This window comes from Scyliorhinus torazame, chromosome 1 (assembly GCF_047496885.1).
Source record: "Scyliorhinus torazame isolate Kashiwa2021f chromosome 1, sScyTor2.1, whole genome shotgun sequence".
Lineage (NCBI taxonomy): Eukaryota > Metazoa > Chordata > Chondrichthyes > Carcharhiniformes > Scyliorhinidae > Scyliorhinus > Scyliorhinus torazame.
Genome location: NC_092707.1, coordinates 50,394,890 through 50,414,844, shown reverse-complemented (window position 1 = coordinate 50,414,844; position 19,955 = coordinate 50,394,890). Strand labels below are relative to the sequence as shown.

General features: G+C 47.3%; 1 protein-coding gene across 2 annotated transcripts in view; it reads left to right on the top strand.

Annotated features, from left to right (window-relative positions):
* The window catches only part of LOC140403708 (uncharacterized), a 364,979-nt gene that overhangs the window by 323,274 nt on the left and 21,750 nt on the right, over window positions 1-19,955 (top strand). For both annotated transcript variants that reach the window (XM_072491906.1, XM_072491971.1), the window contains exon 19: window positions 7,405-7,527. In XM_072491906.1, coding sequence (XP_072348007.1) covers window positions 7,405-7,527 — 123 coding nt within the window. The remainder of the gene's footprint in view (window positions 1-7,404; window positions 7,528-19,955) is intronic.

The window sequence follows — 19,955 nt, the reverse complement described above, 5'->3', positions numbered from 1 at the left end:
TTGAGATGTTGTTTCTAGTCATTCTTATTTTTCATTCCTGTCTGGTGAAAAAAAAAGGGAAAGTTGGCTAAACTATGGTTTACAAGGGAAATTAGAGCTAGTATTAGATCCAAGGATCCAAGGAAGAGGCAGACAAATTGGCCAGGAAAAACAGCAGACCTGAGGATTGGGAGCAGTTTAGAATTTAGCAAAGAAGGTCAAAAAGATTGATTAAAGAGGGAAACATGAGAGTAGGTGTGTGGGGAACATAAAAAAATGACTGTTAAAGCTTCTATAGGTAGGTGAAGAGAAAATGATTGGTAAAGACAAATATACGTCCCTTACAGTCAGAAACAGGGGAATTTATAATTAGGAACAAAGAAATAGCTGACCAACTAAATATAGGGTTTAGTGAGAGGGAGGAACTGAAGGAAATCAGTATACGTAGGGAAATTGTGTTGGCGAGATTGATGGGATTGAAAGCCTAAAAATCCCCTGGGCCAGACTACTTGGGGATGTGACCCTAGAAACAGTGAATGCATTGATGGTCATCTTCCAAGTTTCTGGAACTCTGGAACAGTTCCTACAGAATGGAGGGTAGCTAATGTAGCCCCACTATTTAAAAAGGGAGGTAGAGAGAAAACAGGGAATTATAGGCCAGTCAGCCTGGTGTTGGTAGTTGGGAAAATTCTAGAGTCCGTTTTAAAAGATTTAATGGCAGAGCACTTGGAAAATAGTGGCACGATGGGACAGAGTCAGCATGAATTTATAAAAGGAAATCATGCTCGACAAATCTGGAATTCTTCGAGGGTGTAACTAGTAAAGTTGACGAGGTGGGGCCAGTGGATGTGGTTTATTTGACTTTCAGAAGGCTTTTGACAAAGTCCCACCTAAAAGATTAACATGTAAAATTAAAATGCATGGGATTGGGGCAGTGTATTGAGATGGATAGAAAACTGGTTGGCAGACAGGAACAAAGAATAGGAATAAATGGGTCTTTTTCCAAATGGCTGGCTGTAACTAGCGGGGACCCCAGCTATTCATGATTTAGATGAGGGAATTAAATGTAATATCTCCAAATTTGCGAATGACACAAAGTTAGATCGGAGGCAACTTATTATCTAAATGCAGAGAGATTTTGGGGTACTGCGGTGCAGAGAAATCTGGGTGTCCTTGTGCAGGAATCACAAAAAACTAGCATGCAGGTACAGCAAGAGTGAGAATGGAATGTTGGCATTTATAGCTAAAGGAATAGAGTATAAAGGTAAGGAAGTGTTGTTGCAACTGTACAAGGCATTGATGAGACTGCACCTGGAGTATTGCGAACAGTTTTGGTCCCTTTATTTGAGGAAAGTTGTAGTGACATTGGACGCAGTTCATAGGAAGTTCACTCGATTGATATCAGAGAAAAGGTGTTTGTCTTATGAAGAGAGATTGAGCAGTTTAGGCCTCTCCTCTCTATAAGGTTTAGAAGAATGAGGGGCGATCAAATTTTGGTATGTCAAATTATAAACGGTATGGATAAATTAAACGTGGAGCATTTGTGGGGCATTCTAGAACGAGAGATTATAGCCTCAGGATAAAGAGTAGCAAATTTAAAACCGAGATGAGGAGAAACTACTCCCAAAGTTCCGTGAATCTGTAGAATTCGCTACCCCAGAGTGTGGTGGATGCTGGGACAATGAGTAAATTTAAGGAGGAGTTACACAAATTTTTAATTAGTGATGGGTTGAAGGGTTACAGAGAACAGGCAGGACGCTGGATATGAGGCCATGATGAGATCATCCATGCTCATATTGAATGATGAAGCAGGCTCGAGAGGCTAAATTGCCAACTCCAGCTCCTAGTTCTTATGTTCTTATGTTCTAAGAAAGAATTATTCTGTCTAATTCCACCTTCCAGCTCTTGGTCTGTAGCCCTGTGCATAACAGTACCGCAAGCACAAATCTGATGTTCTTGATTAATAAGGGGATCAGGAGTTATGGGGAAAAGGCAGGAGAATGGGGATGAGGAACATATCAACCATGTTTGAATGGCAGAGCAGACTTGATGAGCTGAATGACCTAATTCTGCTTCTAACTCTAATAATAATAATCTTTATTAGTGTCACAAGTAGGCTTACATTAACACTGTAGTGAAATTACTGTGAAAAGCCCCTAGTCGCCACACTACGGCGCCTGTTCGGGTACACTTGGGGCGAATTCAGAATGTCTAATTCACCTAACAAGTGCGTCTTTCGGGACTTTGGGGGAGGAAACCGGAGCACCTGGAGTAAATCTACGCAGACATGGGCGAGAACATGCAGACTCCGCACAGACAGTGACCCAAGCTAGGAATTGAACCCAGGTCGCTGGAGCTGTGAAGCAACAGTGTTAACCACTGTGCTACCATGCTGGTCTTATGGTCTTATGGTGAGGTAGGAGAAGATGAAGAACTGCTTCAGTGTGCTTTGGACAAGAGTATTTGGAAAAATGCATGGCAGATGCAGTATAATGTGGATAAATGTGAGGCTATCCACTTTGGTAGTAAAAACAGGAAGGCAAATTATCTGAATGGCTATAGATTGAGAGAGGGGAATGTGCAATGAGACCTGGGTGTCCTTGTACACCAATCGTTGGAAGTAATCATGTACGTGCAGCAGGCAGTAGAAAAGGTAAATAGTATGTTGGCCTTAATAGCGAGAGGAGTAGAGTACAGGGACAGGGATGTCTTGCTGGAATTATAAAGGGCCTTAGTGAGACCAAACCTGGAATATTGTGCACAGTTTCATCTCCTTATCTTAGGAAGGATGTTCTTGCAAGAGAGGGAGTGCAGCAAAGGTTTACCAGACTGATTCCTGGGATGGCAGGACTGATGAATGAGGAGAAATTGAGTGGGTTATGATTCTAATCGCTGGAGTTCAGAAGAATATGGGGGGATCTTATAGAAACCAATAAATTCTAACTAGACTAGACAGGGTAGATGTAGAAAGATGTCCCTGATGGCAGGGGTGTCCAAAAACAGGGGTCACAGTCTGTGGATACGGGGTAAATCATTTAGGATTGAGATGAAGAGAAGTTTCTTCACCCAAAGAGTGGTGAGTCTGCGAATTCGTTACCATAGAAAGCAGTTGAGGCCAAAACACTATGGCCGCAATTCTCTGGCCTCATTGCACTCTTGCTCAAGTGTAATGAGGCCGGTGAATAGCAGCGACACCAAAAACGAGATCCGCGCCAGGCGGCAAACAGTTTGAGCAACTGGCCCGCTCCCATAGGCGAAATCAGGATCTGGCCGTAGCATGGCAAGAAATCAATTATCACCACTTCAGCCCCATTTCCATACAATCAATGTGAGCGACCCCATATCCAACGGCCTCCCGTCATTCAGAGGCCTTCCCAGCAAATGCTCACGCTGGCACTAATTAGTACCCCTTTTGAAAAACGTGAACCTGGTGTGGAAGGGCTTCTGTGAGGAGCCGAGGAGGTGAGTAGGCATCTTTGCTCACAGGCAAAGAGCCCGGAGGCAGTGGGCTTGCCATCCCAGTGCTGGGGGGTGTGGGGAGCTAAGCTGGGGCCCCTCCACAGGGATGGTTTGGGCACCGGCTGCCCCTGCAACATCTGGCTCTGCCAGCCCTGGCGTTTCCCCAATGTCTGCACCATTGTGCCAACACTCTCGACTATGCTCCTCAGTCACTGGGATATGCTCTGCAGCGCCTCAGCCATGCCTATTTGAGAGCGGGACATTTGGGTGGGGTTACTGGGATAGGTTGGAAGTGTGGGCTTAAATGGGGTGCTCTTTCAAAGGGCCGGTGCAGACTCGATGGACCGAATGGCCTCCTGCACTGTAAATTCTATGATTATATGTCCCGCAGAACCTCATCAAGTCGGTCTGGTACTGGGTGACATCCCCCAGAGAGGCGGCATTCTGCCGAGGCCCTCATCCATGGCGGTCACCGACTGCACGATGCCTTGGACAACTTCACTCATGATGCCGTCGTCATGCACCGGACTCTCCACTGTGGTCGCCACCTTAGCAGTGTTGGCCTCAGTATCATTCATTGCCGGCGCCATCTTTTCTGCACTGTAAATTCTATGAAATCTATGAGGTGGCCATGGATCTGCTGGAGCGACGCTGACTTCTCCCTCTGAATGTCCTGGCCGTTCCCTATCGTCTCCAGCAGCTCCGGGTAACCCACCTCCACAGGCTCAGTATCAGATTGGAACCCAGCTGGGTCCTGAGATCCAGCAGCCCTCCGACTGCCTTCTCGCCTGGGGTCCACCTGATATACATCAGCAGTGCGGTGCTCACCAGATTGTGCCCCAGAAGCCCACCCACTCACATTCCCCACCGAGGTGTGTATCTGCGCTGGTGGTGGGTGGGGATGTCAGCTGTGCCGCGGCTACGGTGGAGTCAGGAGAGGGGGCCGCCCAGGACAGGCCAGCTCCGTCGGCTGGAGGACCTGCGGTAGAATTGACATTTGGTCAATGGGAGGGATGTGTCAATCAGTTAGTAAGGCAATCAGTACTCACGTTTGGCAGGTCCTCAGGGTGGAACCCGGTTGTTCCTTACCTCTGCCAGCCTCCGCGTGGGTGACCGATCTAACCTCAGCCACCCCGGTCACCTCCAGGGCCTGCTCCTCGAAGGAGGTGAGGATTCTTGTGTCCGGCACCTCACTGCCAGTCTGGGGCCCCTCCCGCTGATTGTGGGAGGGCTTTTCCTGCGACACAGAGAGGGCATCATTCGCCACACGCATGGTTCACAGTGGTGGGAGAGACGGGGGGAGATGGGGTTGGGTGGGGGACTGAGGGGAGGGGAGGAGAGAGTGGTGGAAGTGGCATGGGGAGTTGGGGGTGGATGCTCTCTTGCGGGGGAGGGGGATGGCGAAGTGGTGGTGGGCATGGTGTCTACCTATTCGTGCTGCCCGGTGTAGGTCGGTCATTGACCTTCTTCCTGCACTGCTGGCCAGCCCTCCTGATCATAATACTCAAGCTTACAGCCGCCGCCACCTCATCTCAGACAGCGCTGGCTGCCTTGTGGCTCATCCTCCAGGACTCTCTAGGGAACAAGACATCCCTCCTGGCCTCCACCGTGTCCAGGAGCCTCCCCAGGTCAGCATCCCCATATCTTGGGGCCAGTTACCTGGGCACCATTGTTGCAAGCTGGCTGGTGTTGGCTGAGCAAGTGCAGTTTAAGTGCTGCTCGATCTTGTTAGCTGGCAGGCGCGGTGCCGGCGAATCAGCTGGTGAGCCTTCATTTGCAGCGGGAAGCCCATGAGGCTTTGTTCAGTGGACCAATTAACGTTGAATTGCATTGCCAGCCTCGCTGGGCCGGGTGCCGGGAAGCTCGCGGCAATTTCCGCTCGTTACCACTCTTGACATTTTTGGGGGAGAGTTGAGCCTTATGTTTTCAAGAAGGAGATAGATTTACATCTTGAACTAATTGGATCAAAGTATGTGGAGGAAAACGGGAACAGGTTACTGAGTTAGATGATCAGCCAAGATCATAATGAATGATGGAGCAGGCTCGAAGGGCCAAATTGCTTACTCCTGCACCTATTTTCTATATTTCTATGTTGTTTCTCCCTGGATTAGAAAAGAATGCTACAGCATTGCAGATCCCTCTCCAGCCGACGGTCCTATTGAGTGTGACTCCTCACTGGAAGCATTTGTCTGCAAAATTCATGTTTTTTTATATTCAGTTAATATTATCCAATAAATTTATAACTTTGCCATGGAGCTGAAAAGCCTAGTCGAATTGTCCCCTCCACCCCAGCCCACCCTATCAGATGGATGTTTGCTTGAAGACCTAACACAAACTTTGGTGGGAATGTGTAGTGAAGAGAATGTTAAGAGGCTTCAAGATGATTTGGACAAGTTAAGTGAATGGGCAAATACATTGTAATGTGGATAAATATGAAGTTATCCACTTCAGACAGAGAAACAGAATGGCAGAGTATTATTTAAATGGTGATAGATTGGGAAATGTTGACAGACAAAGGGACAATGGTTTCCTCATACATCAGTCACTGGAAGCAAGCATGCAGGTACAGCAAGCAGTTAGGAATGGGATGTTGATCTTCATGCAAGAGGACTTGAGTACAGAAGCACAGGTGTCTTAATGAAGCTGTACAGGGTCTTAGTGAGACCACAGCCGGTGTATTCTGTGCAGTTTATCTAAGAAAGAATGTACTTGCCATAAAAGGAGTACAGTGAAGGTTCACCGAACTGATTCCTGGGATGGCAGGTTTGTTGTATGAGGAGACTTTGGGTCAACCAGGCCTGTATTCACTGGAATTTAGAAAAATGAAAGGGGATCTAATTGCAACATCTACAGCGGATTCTCTGTCGGCGGGACCCCCCGGTCTGCACCTATGCCTGCTGGTTTTCCGCCGGAGTGGGGTGGTCACAATGAGAAACCTCATTGACCAGCTGCGGGAATGGAGAACCCGCTACCAGCCATGCAGGAAAACGCAGCTTGCGGACCGAAGAATCCGTCCCTAAAATTTTCAAAAGGTTGGACAGACTGGATGCAGGGATGTTGTTTCCTCTGGCTGGGGGGGGGGGGGGGGGGGCTCTGAACAAGGGGTCACAGTCTCAGGATACGGTTTCCTCTGGCTGGGTGGGGGAGGGGGGGGGAGCTCTGAACAAGGGGTCACTGTCTCAGGATACGGTTAGGACATTCAGGACTGAGATGAGAATCTTCATCTCAAGAGGGTGGGAACCTGTGGAATTCTCTACTACAGAACGTTGTGGAGGCCAAGCGACTGAATATATTTAAGAAGGAAATAGAGTTCTATACTCTAAAGGTGTCAAGTGGTATGGGGAGAGTGCGGGAGTATGGCTTTAAGATTGGGGATCAGCCATGATCATATTGAATGGCAGAGCAGGCTCGAGCGGCTGAATGACCTACTCCTGCTTCTATTTTGTATGTTTCGAAGACATATTGGTTCAGAATACTCTTAACGTAATGGACCAATTTGAACAAATAAAATTGTTTTGTTTAAAGGGAAGCAATATGCGATAAGTTGGAAGGATTGCCTTAGTCACTACATGTAATAGCGTTGCAATTACTTTCAAAAAGAATGTTATTACACATAGTAGCTAGAACAATTCTTCCCCTACTGTGGATTTTTGTTGAGTACACAATTATGTTTGTAATCATGGTAAGGTTTTGTTGGGGGAAGAAATGGCACTATACAGTTCTGACCGGCTATTATTTATTGCCCTAAAGTGAAATGACAGTTGTTTCCTGCTGCTATAGATAATAGATATAATATAAATCAGATATAAGTGCTCCATTCAACTCTGGTTTACATTAACCCTGATAATCTTATGCATTTACCAATTCCCATGGTATTGTGGTGGACATTGAAATGATTTGATTGAATGTTGAGTAGATTACGAAAACATGCCAGATTGTCTCTAACACATTTTTCTGTTTTACTAGGCTACAAGTGCTTTGGATGCAGAAAGTGAGCACCAAGTACAAGAGGCCATTGATCGGGTTATGCAAGAGAGAACGGTTTTAGTAATTGCGCACAGGCTTTCAACTGTAAAAAATGCTTCCAAGGTAAGTTGAGAAATAATTTTATTTGGGGGGGGGGTTAGAATTTTATTTTTAAAAATTCTATAGTCATGTTGATTACTGTATTCTGCCAGGGACCCTCTCTCTGCTGTGCATCAAGCCCACATATGAGAAATTAAACATGGTCTTTATGTATTGTGGATGAGAAACCAAAATATGAAATAGTAAAAGTTGATTTGTGAAGTTACTCCAGATTCTGGATTGAAAGCGTTTACGGCACATGAGGGGATCTGTGGCGGAGTGATATAGTCACTGGACTAGCAATCCAAAGACTAGGATAATGTTCTGGGGACCTGGCTTCGAATCCCACCAGGGCAGTTGGTGGAATTTGAATGCAATAAAAATCTGGAATTAAAATTCTAATGACGACCTTGAAACCATTGTCAACTGCCGTAAAAACCCATCTGGTTCGTGAATGAAATGAAAAAATGAAAATTGCTTATTGTCACAAGTAGGCTTCAAATGAAGTTACTGTGAAAAGCCCCTAGTCGCCACATTCCGGCTCCTGTTCGGGGAGGCTTGTACAGGATTTGAACCGTGCTGCTGGCCTGCCTTGGTCTGCTTTCAAAGCCAGCAATTTAACCCTGTGCTAAACCAGCCCCTGTCCTTTAGAGAAGGAAATCTGTCTTCCTGGTCTGGCCTACATGTGACTCCAGACCCACAGCAATGTGGTTGACTCTTAAATGCCCTCAGGGACGGGCAATAAATGCTGGTCCAAACAGCGACTCCCACATCCCATGAATAAATGAAAAAAGATAAAATGGGAATGGGTTAATGTGTTGAGATAGTGGCCCTTTTGGGCAGCATGGTAGCATAGTGGTTAGCGCAGTTTCTTCACAACTCCAGGGTCCCAGGTTCGATTCCCGGCTTGGGTCACTGTCTGTGCGGAGTCTGCACGTTCTCCCCATGTGTGCGTGGGTTTCCTCCGGGTATTCCGGTTTCCTCCCACAGGCGAAAGATGTGCGGGTTAGGCGGACTGGCCATGCTAAATTGCCCTTAGTGACCAAAAAGGTTAAATGGGGTTGCTGGGATAGGGTGGAGGTGGGGGCTTGGGTGGGGTGCTCTTTCCAAGGGCTGGTGCAGACTTGATGGGCCGAATGGCCTCCTTCAGCACTTTAAATTCTATGATAATATGATGAGGCCTGTTGGCCAGTTGAACCTGTGCCCCTTTTCTGAAAGAGCTATTTGCCCAGTCTTGTTCACCTCCCCAGTTTTTTTCTTTTAAAGATATTCGTCCACTTCTTCCATAAAAGCAAATTCTGCTTCCACCATTGTTTCTAGCAGGGTTTTTCATGTCCTAATAACCCTCCGCGCCAATGCTTTTAAAACCTTAAGAAGCAGGGGTAAAATGAGGAGAAATTTTCTGAAGCAGCTAATTTGTTGTAATCTGAAATATAACGCTGAAAGGAATGGAAACAGATTCAGTGGTAAATTTCATAAGGGAATTGGCTTTATACTTGAAGAGGGAAATAAATTACAGGGGAAAGAACAGAAGATTGGGACTAAATATTTCTAAAAGCCAGCAGGCTATATGATTCAAACTTTTGGGTTTTTTTTAATTTTAAATTTACACCACTAGTTGACTTACTTAAAATAATTTTGAACACCACCATCAGATCTTCTATTAATCTTCTTTGTTTTAATATAAAGAGCCCCCTCTTGCGTTTTCTCTCTTGTGGCCTAATAAGTCCCTGGTATCATCTTGGGGCAGCTTATGTTAATTTTCTTCACTTCCGATCTCTTTGTTTGTTCACTCTATTTTTTTTTAAAAATAGGATTTTTAAAAGTATTTCCACGACCCGTCCACCCACTCTTAAAGAATTATGGGTGCGATTTAACAGGAAAATTTCTAAGTGTCACTTTGGGCATGATTGGCGGGGTGTTCCTTGACGGCCGCATTGGCAAGATCACAGCCCGTATTTAACAGCACTTAGTGCCGGAAATGAGCCCCTCACGAGCTCCTCGCCATTATTGGCTGTCTTGATGCCTGATTCGCTGGACTCGCACCTCCGTGTCCTGCCGCTAACAAGGGGGAGTGCTTTTAAACGTTCCTTCACCACTCACTCCCTGTCAACACACAAGCATGGCAATGTGCAGACCTGCTCCTCGCTTTGGGAATGCCGACCTATCCAGGTTTCTGGATGCTGTGGATGCGAGACAGGACACCCTATTCCCACAAGGGAGTCAGAGGACCTGCAGTAGCATCACCAATACCACCTGGGAGGCAGTGGCAGCGGCTGTCAGTACGGGCAGCATGACCAGGCGGACCACCGTCCAATGTCAGAAGAAGACCAGTGCCCTCCTCCAATGAGCTGCAAGGTTAAGTTACCACCACTCTCCTGTTATCAGTTCCGCTGCTACCCTTCAAATTCTCAACCCCTGCCCCCCACAAATCACTGGCTGACATCTCACACCCTCCCCACATCCGATCTTCATGCGTGCTCCTCCGAACCCATTGGCACCCACCATCACAACCCTTCATGTCCAGATGAGATTCCCTCACACTCTACCGGCTATAGACTCTCCTGATCCATCAAGTGTGCAGCTCACAATGCCCTCTTTTAGTCTCCACAGGTGAAGATAGCCCATAATAAGCAGGAAAGGGCCATGATGGGGGGTGCGAAATACCAGAGATTCGAGTCCTCACCCACTATGAGGAATGGGCCCTGGAGATCGCGGGGTTGACTAAGGAGAGAGTAGTCACCAACAGTGAGGTTGGCCTGTGTCACAGAGGTGAAGATCCACTGCCCTTCATCCAGATGACCAACCTCAAGTGAGTTGTTTGTGTCAGACAATATGATCCTTCCCTCTCACTGACCACCTTTTTCTCGCAGGAACTCCATCTGATGGGGCTGGCCCATCTGGCGGCATTTCCCCCCCCCCGGCCACCCAAGAGACCAACTCGGAGGAAAGCTCCGAGGAGACCACCATCAACACGTCACAGATATCAACGCACCTTCCACCAAGCAGAGACACATTCCTTGGTGGGCAACATTAGTGGACAGTCTCTGGAGCACAATCTGGTGAACACCACAAAGTCACTGGTACACATGAGGTAGAGGCAGGAACATACTAATAATAATCTTTATTAGTGTCACAAGTAGACTTACATTAACATTGCAATGAAGTTACTGTGAAAAGCCCCTAGTTGCCATACTCCGGCACCTGTTCGGGTACACTGAGGATGAATTCAGAACGTCCAATTCACCTAACAGCACTTCTTTCGGGACTTGTGGGAGGAAACCGGAGCACCCGGAGGAAACCCACGCAGACACGGGGAGAATGTGCAAACTCCATACAGACAGTGACCCAAGCCGGGAATCGAACCCAGGTCCCTGGCGCTGTGAAGTGTTAACCACTGACAGCAGTCGGAGGTCTGCTGGATCCTAGGACTCAACAGGGTCCCAGTCAGATGCCAAACATCTGGACAAGGTTCTCCCAGAGCTGATGCAGATGATAGGACACAGCCGTGACATTCAGGAGGGGATGTCAGCAACATTCCAGCGAGTGCACAGCCAATTGGAGGAGTCCCAAAGACTTTAGGCGCTGGAGATGGTGCCAACCATGCGTGGCACCGAGGCTAACACTGTTAGGGTGGCGACCACAGTGGAAAACGTGGAGCATGACATCTGCGACTTGAGTGGTGGTGCACAAGGCCATAACCACCGTGGCTGAGGGACTCATCACCAGTGGCTGAGGGACATGTCCCAGATGCAGATGGATATTGCTGAGGCACTGCAGAGCATGTTCCAATTGCTGAGGACCATAGCTGAGAGCATCAACACTATGGTGCAGACAATGGGGAGCCGCCAGGACTGGCAGAGCCAGGTGACTCATCGGCCTCTGGAGCTCCCTCCAGCTGCCCCTCCATCCCATGGAGTCGTCCAGGCACCGTCAGGGAGGAGAAAACACTGGATGCTAACCCACAGCCCCCCACCAAGGAGCCAATGGTGGTCTCCAGTTCTTACAGCTCCCCTCGTGGAAGGGGGGGGGGGCAACACTATCTGTAGCTAGGGGGAATGGAAATGTCAAATGATCACTACCAAAACATGTTACACCTGATACATGGCAAGCCTCTGTCATGTTAATCTTCACAGCAGGCCTGCTGCGCCCCAGCCCCTGTTGCCCTCCGCTCCCCCTGTCCCCTGGGCACAGTGGTCCAAGATCAAATGCCCCCAATGCAGACCTTTTCAGAGGATGGGTGTGAACGCTGTCAGCACAAAGACAGGAGTCAGACTTTGCTATAAACTGAGGAGCACCAGAACTAACCCCACAGTGAATTATCATCACTCTCCTGCCTTGTATATTGACCCGTTGACAGTGCCAACACAGCCTCGTCACCCTGGGGTGCTGTTACACAGACCCTTGGAGGTTGGAACAGAGTAGTTGGTGTGCAGGGGGACAGAGGAGAATGGGAGGGGGGGAAAGGAGGGATGGGGGTGGGAAAGAGGGAAATGGTTGGGGGGGGGGGGGAAGGAGGGATGGGGATTGGGGTGGGAAGAATCCTATGATCCGCGCTATGAGTTGGGGGGCGAGGATGAGGGGCCTCCCTGGTCCTCCGAGGATGCCAGGCCCTTGCTGCCATCTGTCTCCCATTCTCTGGCTCCTCCTATGGGTTCTCCCTAGGTTCATCCTCCATCCCCTCCTAGTCCGCCTTCTCCACCGACAAGGCGGTATGTCCTTCCTCCTCCTCCTCCAGCATGTCACCCCGCTGCTATGCCAGGTAGAGTGCACAGCAGACCACCACAAAGCTGGCGACCCACTGGGGGGTGCACTGCAGTGCACCACCAGAGCGGACCAGGCATCTGAACGCATTTTGACGGCACGGGTGGCCACATGGGCCATGTTTATAGGGTCTCTGCCTCAGTCTCCGGCCTCCACACCGGCATCATCAGCCAGGATTACAATAGGTACCCCTTATCCCCCAAGCGCTAATCTGTCATCCTGGGGTAGTCATCAAAGACACCGAGGATCTCCGAGTGTCCCAGGATCTGGCTGTCATGAAGCGTGAACACACACATGACCCAGAAGCGGTGGTCACACATGAGTTGAACATTCAGGGAATAGAACCCCCTTCTTGTTAATGAAGGGCATGCCCTGATGCCCCGGTCTGTGCAAGGCGACATGCGTGCCTTCTATTTCTCGCTGGGGAGACGATAATTCCGGGAAGCCATTGCATTCGACTTCAATCTTGCGAATGAGATGGAAATGAAATCAAATGAGGGTTAATGAGATGCTCGCCATATTTGGGAGAGATCATGAACTCTGGGGCAGGCTGGTTATATAGCACCAGGCGCAAATCGCAATTCTGGCCTTTCCCGCTATTTAACCGGCGGACCCAGATCTCCACCACGTGCCATGCGGTGGTTAAATTGCGCCCTCTGTATCTGAACCCATTAGCCTCTGCTCCTTTTAATAACAATAACAATCTTTTTTGTCACAAGTAGGCTTACATTAACACTGCAATGAAGTTACTGTGAAAAGCCCCTAGTCGCCACATTCCGACTCCTGTTCGGATACACAGAGGGAGAATTCAGAATGTCCAATTCACCTAACAGCACATCTTTCGGGATTTGTGGGAGGAAACCGACGCAGACACGGGGAGAACGTGCAGACTCCTCACAGACAGTAACCCAAGCTGGAATCGAACCTGTGTCCCTGGCGCTGTGAGGCATCTGTGCTAACCACTGTGCTACCGTGCTGCCCAATTCTCCAGTTTTACCATCATTTACCACCATTTGTGTGGCCTTATTCCTCCTCCTCACTTCACATTACTCCACGTTAAGTTTCATCTGATGTCTATCTACCCTCTTCCTCTTTAATACTGCATTGAATTGTATCTTGAGAACAATGTGTTCAGGCAAAACAGGCAGGTTGACACTGAATATCCCACATTTCTTTTGCATTCTGTGGAAGGTGCTCCCAAAAGAAAGAATGGATTTGTTGCTGGCACAACTGGTTTTTTTAAACCTCATTTTTATTTTGCTTTTGCCAAAACACAAGATAAACTTGGCAAAGATGGGTTTTTTTAATAAACAAAATTAATCTTGAAAGAGACTAAACAATCTGACACTTATGATAGAAAGCATATGCACTCTGCAGGGATCCTCTTGATTTAATTCACCAGGGTGGCTACTTTACTCTTTAACCAAAGTAAATGTATGCACACACAATTCCATAATAAGGGAGTCCTTAACATTTAATGCATGATTTTTTTAAAGGACTGAATGTTTTTAATTGCAAGTATATTTGGAGGTCAATCCTCATTTATCTATCACTAATGTATTTTCCGAAACCAGCTCTTGATTTTCATACAAAATGATCCCTGTGAGTAACAGTCTTTCTTGTTGGATGTTAAATATTCAGCCTCTAGGGCCTTCACAAGAAGAGTCTTAACAGCCGCCGTCAGTTCTGTATATTGAAACCAGGGCCTCAGCTCTGCTTGTGCCCACGTCCTGAGACCTAGACATTTCTGTCAGAGGCAGACTTGAAATATCATCTCTCTGGGAGGAAATAACAACTGATGCTTAGATCAAAAGGACTGTGAGCATTAAGCCAATTGTCTTTTACTTTGAAGGATCACATCGATGTGCCTTCGGGTATATTGAAAGAGAATATTACACAGTGTTAGATATTTAAAGAAATTGGAAATTTCTTACATTGTTATGCAATATAAAAAGTGTCTTAAAGCTGGCAGAAGTGTTTTACTTCCTGAGCACTGCACGTTACGAACTTTGTTTTCAAAGGGGATAGGAGAATTTTACTGAAAAAGCTCAAGCAACTCGATGCCTAGTTGTATCCCTAAGACTTTATGGCTCATGCAAAGTTTGTACAGGTTCAATGCCATATTCTTGGATCTTGAATGGTATACTGCAACTGGACCAAGTCACATTTTTTTATCTGCATTATCCTGTTACATTCTGCAACTCTTCCTTTTTTGGAACCATCTTTTTTCTGCCTCATTGTCTGCAACCCCCTTCCTGAGGACTTTTTTTTAGTTTAGAGTACCCAATTAATTTTTTCTAATTAAGGGCCAATCCACCTACCATGCACATCTTTGGGTTGTGGGGGTGAAACCCACGCAAACACAGGGAGAATGTGCAAACTCCACACGGAGTGGTGTGCCTCGGGTCTGTGCTGGGACCATAACTTTTCACAATATACATTAATGATCTGGAACTGAAGGCACTGTTGCTAAGTTTGTAGATAATACAAAGATCTGTAGAGGGACATGTAGTATTGAGGAAGCAAGGGAGCTGCAGAAAGATTTGGACAAGCTGGGAGAGTGGGCAATGAAGCGGCAAATGAAATACAATGTGGAAAAGTGTGAGGTTATGCACTTTGGAAGGAGGAATTTAGGCATAGACTATTTTCTAAATGGGGAAATGCTTAGGAAATCAGAAGCATAAAGGGACTTGGGAGTCCTTGTTCACGATGCTCTTAAGGTTAACGTGCAGGTTCAGTCGACAGTTAAGAAGGCAAATGCAATGTTAGTATTCATGTCAAGAGGGCTAGAATACAACACCGGGGAGGTACTTCTGAGGCTGTATAAGGCTCTGGTCAGACCCCATTTGGAGTATTGTGAGCAGTTTGGGGCCCCGTATCTGAGGAAGAATGTGCTGACCTTGGAAAGGGTCCAGAGGAGGTTCACAAGAATGATACCTGGAATGAAGAACGTATGAGGAACGGTTGAGGACTCTGGGTCTGTACTTGTTGGAGTTTAGAAGGATGAGGGGGATCTTATTGAAACTTACAGGATACTGCGAGACCTGGATAGAATGGATGTGGAGAGGATGTTTCCACTTGTAGGAGAAATAGAACCAGAGGACACCATCTCGGACGAAAGGGACGATCCTTTAAAACAGAGATGAAGAGGAATTTCTTCAGCCAGAGGGTGGTGAATCTGTGGAACTCTTTGCCGCAGAGGGCTGTGGAGGCCAAATCACTGAGTGTCTTTAAGACAGAGAAAGGTTCTTGATTAATAAGGGGATCAGGGGTTTGGGGAGAAGGCAGGAGAATGGGAATGAGAAAATATCTGCCATGATTGAATGGCGGAGCAGACTCGATGGGCCGAGTGGCCTAATTCTGCTCCTATGTCTTATGATCTTATGGACAGTAACCCAGAGCCGGGATCGAACCTGGGACCTCGGCGCTGTGAGGCAGCAGTGCTAACACTGCATCACCATGCTGCCCCTTCCTGAAGACTTTGTCTCTTGGCAGGGGTCCTGGTTATTTAATTATGATGCAGCAGAATTGAGTTCAGTCCGATCCTTACCTGCCGTCCACACTTGTACTTCCAATAGAATGCACTGGATAGTGGTCAAGAATGTGAACAATGGGGCAGCACGGTGGCGCAGTGGGTTAGCCCTGCCGCCTCACGGCGCCGAGGTCCCAGGTTCGATTCCGGCTCTGGGTCACTGTCCGTGTGGAGTTTGCACATTCTCTCCGTGTTTGTGTGGGTTTCGCCCCCATATTCCAAAGATGTGCAGGCTAGGTGGATTGGCTACGCTGAATTGCCCCTTAATTGGAAAAAATGAATTGGGTACTCTAAATTTATAAAATAAAAATCTGAACAATGGTGCATTCCTAGCCCTAGGCTAGTGACATTGAGTGTAGCACATAGTGCTGTTTCCTTTCAGGATCCCAAGCCTGTGACTTCTAACACAATCACCAGGGCTGTTACCTTAATTTCTGTAAAGTTATCCATCTCTCTCCCTACCTTAGCTCATTTTAGCTGAAATCTTCATCCATACCTTTGTGACCTCTAGACACTATGCTTTCCCAGATGGCCTCCCCCATAGCACCCTACATCAGCTTGAACTCAACCAACATTCTGCCTATATCTTGACTCGCACCATGATTCATGCACCTCTGTGCTTGTTGACCTACATTGACTTCCGGCACTACTTTGATTTTAAAATTCTCATCGTTTTTATGTTCCTTCATGATCTCACTCCTCCTATCTATGTAACTACCTCCGGCCCTACAACTCCCTCAAAGTCTTTCTATTCCTCTAATTCTGGCCTTTTGCACATCCCCAATTCTTTTGCTCTACCATTGGTAGCTACCTCGGCTCTAAGCTTTGGAACTCCTTCCCTGAACCTCTCTGCCTCTCTATCTTCTGTCCTCGCTTAAGATGTTCCTTAAAACCCACCTTTGACTTAATTTTGCCGTTACTGTCCCAGAATCTCCTTTTATAGGTTGGTGTCAAATATTGGGATGAGAATACTTAGGGGACTGTTTTTGACTGGCGCAGAAGCGATAGGCTGAAGGGTCTTTTCTGTGCTGGAGACCTCCACGACTATGCACTTATGAAGTGATTGGCACTGAACTCTGGAATTTCCTCCCTGAACCTATTTGTCCTTCTATTTCTTTTTTATGATGCTGCTTAAAACCACCTCCGACCAAGCGTTTGGTCACCGATCTGAATAGCTCTTTCTGGCCCTCTGGGTCAGATCTTGTTACATCACCCTGTGAAGTGCCTCACAATGCTTTATTACTTTAAAGGTGCTTTTTAAATGCAATTTGCTGTCTTAGGAGGAAAAGTGCATCAAGTGTTTGAGAACACCATCATCGCCAAGTTAAACAATACTCGACTTGGACAGTCAGTCACTCTTCGTTGCTAGATCAAAATCCTGGAGCACCCTACCTGTCATGGGGTTACCGCCACCACACAACTGCAGCAGTTTAAGATGGTGGCTTACCACCACCTGCATGGGGGCAAATAGGAATGAGCAATAAATACTGGCTTGTTTGACAATGTGCTCATCCACAGAATGAATGAATTTAACCCAATTATCTTTTTCCAATTAAGGGGCAATTTAGCGTCGCCAATCCACCTAACCAGCACATCTTTGGGTTGTGGGGGTGAATCCCACGCAGACATGGGGAGAATGTGCAAACTCCACATGGACAGTGACCTGGGGCCGGGATTGAACCCGGGTCCTCAGCGCCATAGGCAGCAGCGCTAACCACTGCGCCATCGTGCCGCTCTACGTGGAAAGATAACTAATAGATTACCATACAGACATAGTTACTCGAATTCTCTGGGAGCTGCTCTAAAGTGCGACTATCCTGTTGTACGTCCTACTACCAACAGGTGGGTCACTCCAGTCATGTGATGGATGTCTGAAGCCACCTGCTGTCTAGAGGTCGTACCGATACTTGTGTGCACTGATATACAACTATATACATTTATACAAATATATACATTTATGTGTGCATGCATATCACCACATCCCCCTTCCTTTGGACACATTAATATTTACAAGCATAACTCTTCTTTGAACAACCTGATATGCATGATAGCTTTAAACGTATGCTGTACACATTTTATTACAAGTTCAGTCTGTCATCTGCGCTGTAATCTGGTTGACCTCCTGAGTGATGGCTAAATCGGTGATCGTGTACCATCGTCTCTTGTTACTGGTGTTCCTGCTCGTCTACATTAACTGCTGTGGATGAGTCGTTGATCACTGGCTCTGTTGGGTGGTCTGTGTCCTCTTCAAGTTCGGGATTGCACAGGGCAGCACGGTGGTGCAGTGGTTAGCATTGCTGCCTCACAGCGCCGAGGTCCCAGGCTCGATCCCGGCTCTGGGTCACTGTCCGTGTGGAGTTTGCACATTGTCTCCGTGTTTGCGTGGGTTTCGCTCCCACAACCCAACTATCTGTTGGGTAGGTCGATTGGCCATGCTAAATCGCCCCTTAATTGGAAAAATGAATTGGGTAGGGTACTTTAAATTCATTCATTCTGTGGATGAGCGCATTGTCAAACAAGCCAGTATTTATTGCCCATTCCTATTTGCCCCCATGCAGGTGGTGGTAAGCCACCATCTTAAACTGCTGCAGTTGTGTGGTGGCGGTAACCCCATGACAGGTGCTCCAGGATTTTGATCTAGCAACGAAGAGTGACTGACTGTCCAAGTCGAGTATTGTTTAACTTGGAGATGATGGTGTTCTCAAACACTTGAAGCACTTTTCCTCCTAAGACAGCAAATTGCATTTAAAAAGCACCTTTAAAGTAATAAAGCATTGTGAGGCACTTCACAGGGTGATGTAACAAGTTCGGGATTACACCCCAGCTCTTCTGCTGGACTCAGCACGAAAGGCCATTGCACTTTCAGTAACGCTCTTCGGTCCCTTAGCAAAACGAAATCATCCTCAGTAATCACCAGAAATGACTGTGGACTTGCCTGTTGCAAAACATTTGCCAGTTTTTGTTACCAATCCATTGCCATTGGCATCCTCGCGTCTGACGGTATCACCTTGATGCAGTGGCTTGAGCTTCCTTGTGGACCTATCGTAGACCGCTTTCTGCCTCCTCTTTTGAAAAAGCAATTTCCGCTCCAGTCATTGATCTACAGGGATAGCCACCATGGAAGGCAGGGTCGTCTGTAGCTGTCTGTCCATGAGCAGCTGTGCTAGCGACTGTCCATTGATGTGTGATGCTGAACGATAGCTTAGAAGGGTCAAACAGATATCTTTCCGGCTATCAATGTGCTTCATTAGCAGCTGCTTTACGATGTGCACACCCTTTTCCACCTTCCCGTTCGACTGGGGATATAAAATCATAGTGACGGGCAACTTGAGTCCATTCATGATTTGTCCGACATGACAATAGATGGTATACCATGTCGGGCAAAGATCGTTTTGGCATGTTGGATGACACACCGAGCAGTCGAGTTGGCCAACTGTGCAACTTCCGGATAGTTTTAGAAATAGTCAATAACTACAAGGTAGTCTCTCCATTGAAGGGGGAACAGATCCATGCTCACGTTCTGCCACGGACTTGCAATAATGTCACCCACATGCATCGGCTCTTTGGTTTGCTTGCAGCGGAATTTCTGGTATGTGTCACAGTGATCGACCATGCCTGCGATGTCTTGGGTGATGCCTGGCCAGTAGATTGTATCCCTGGCCCTTTGCTTGCACTTCTCAATGCCCAGATGTTCTTCATGAAGCTTTTTAAGTATGAGTGGCCTCACTGAATGGGGAATCACAATTCTGTGTTGCCACAGAAGAATACCATTCGCTTCACTCAGTTCTGACTGCACATTGCAGTACCCGGAGCAGGAACCTTTAGGCCATCCGTCTCTGAGACGTTTGATTACCATTTCATAGAATTTACAGTGCAGAAGGAGGCCATTCGGCCCATCGAGTCTGCACCGGCTCTTGGAAAGAGCACCCGAACCAAGGTCAACACCTCCACCCTATCCCCATAACCCAGTAATCCTACCCAACACTAAGGGCAATTTTGGACACTAAGGACAATTTATTATGGCCAATCCACCTAGCCTGCACATCTTTGGACTGTGGGAGGAAACCGGAGCACCCGGAGGAAACCCACGCACACACGGGGAGGATGTGCAGATTCCGCACAGACAGTGACCCAAGCCGGAATCGAACCTGGGACC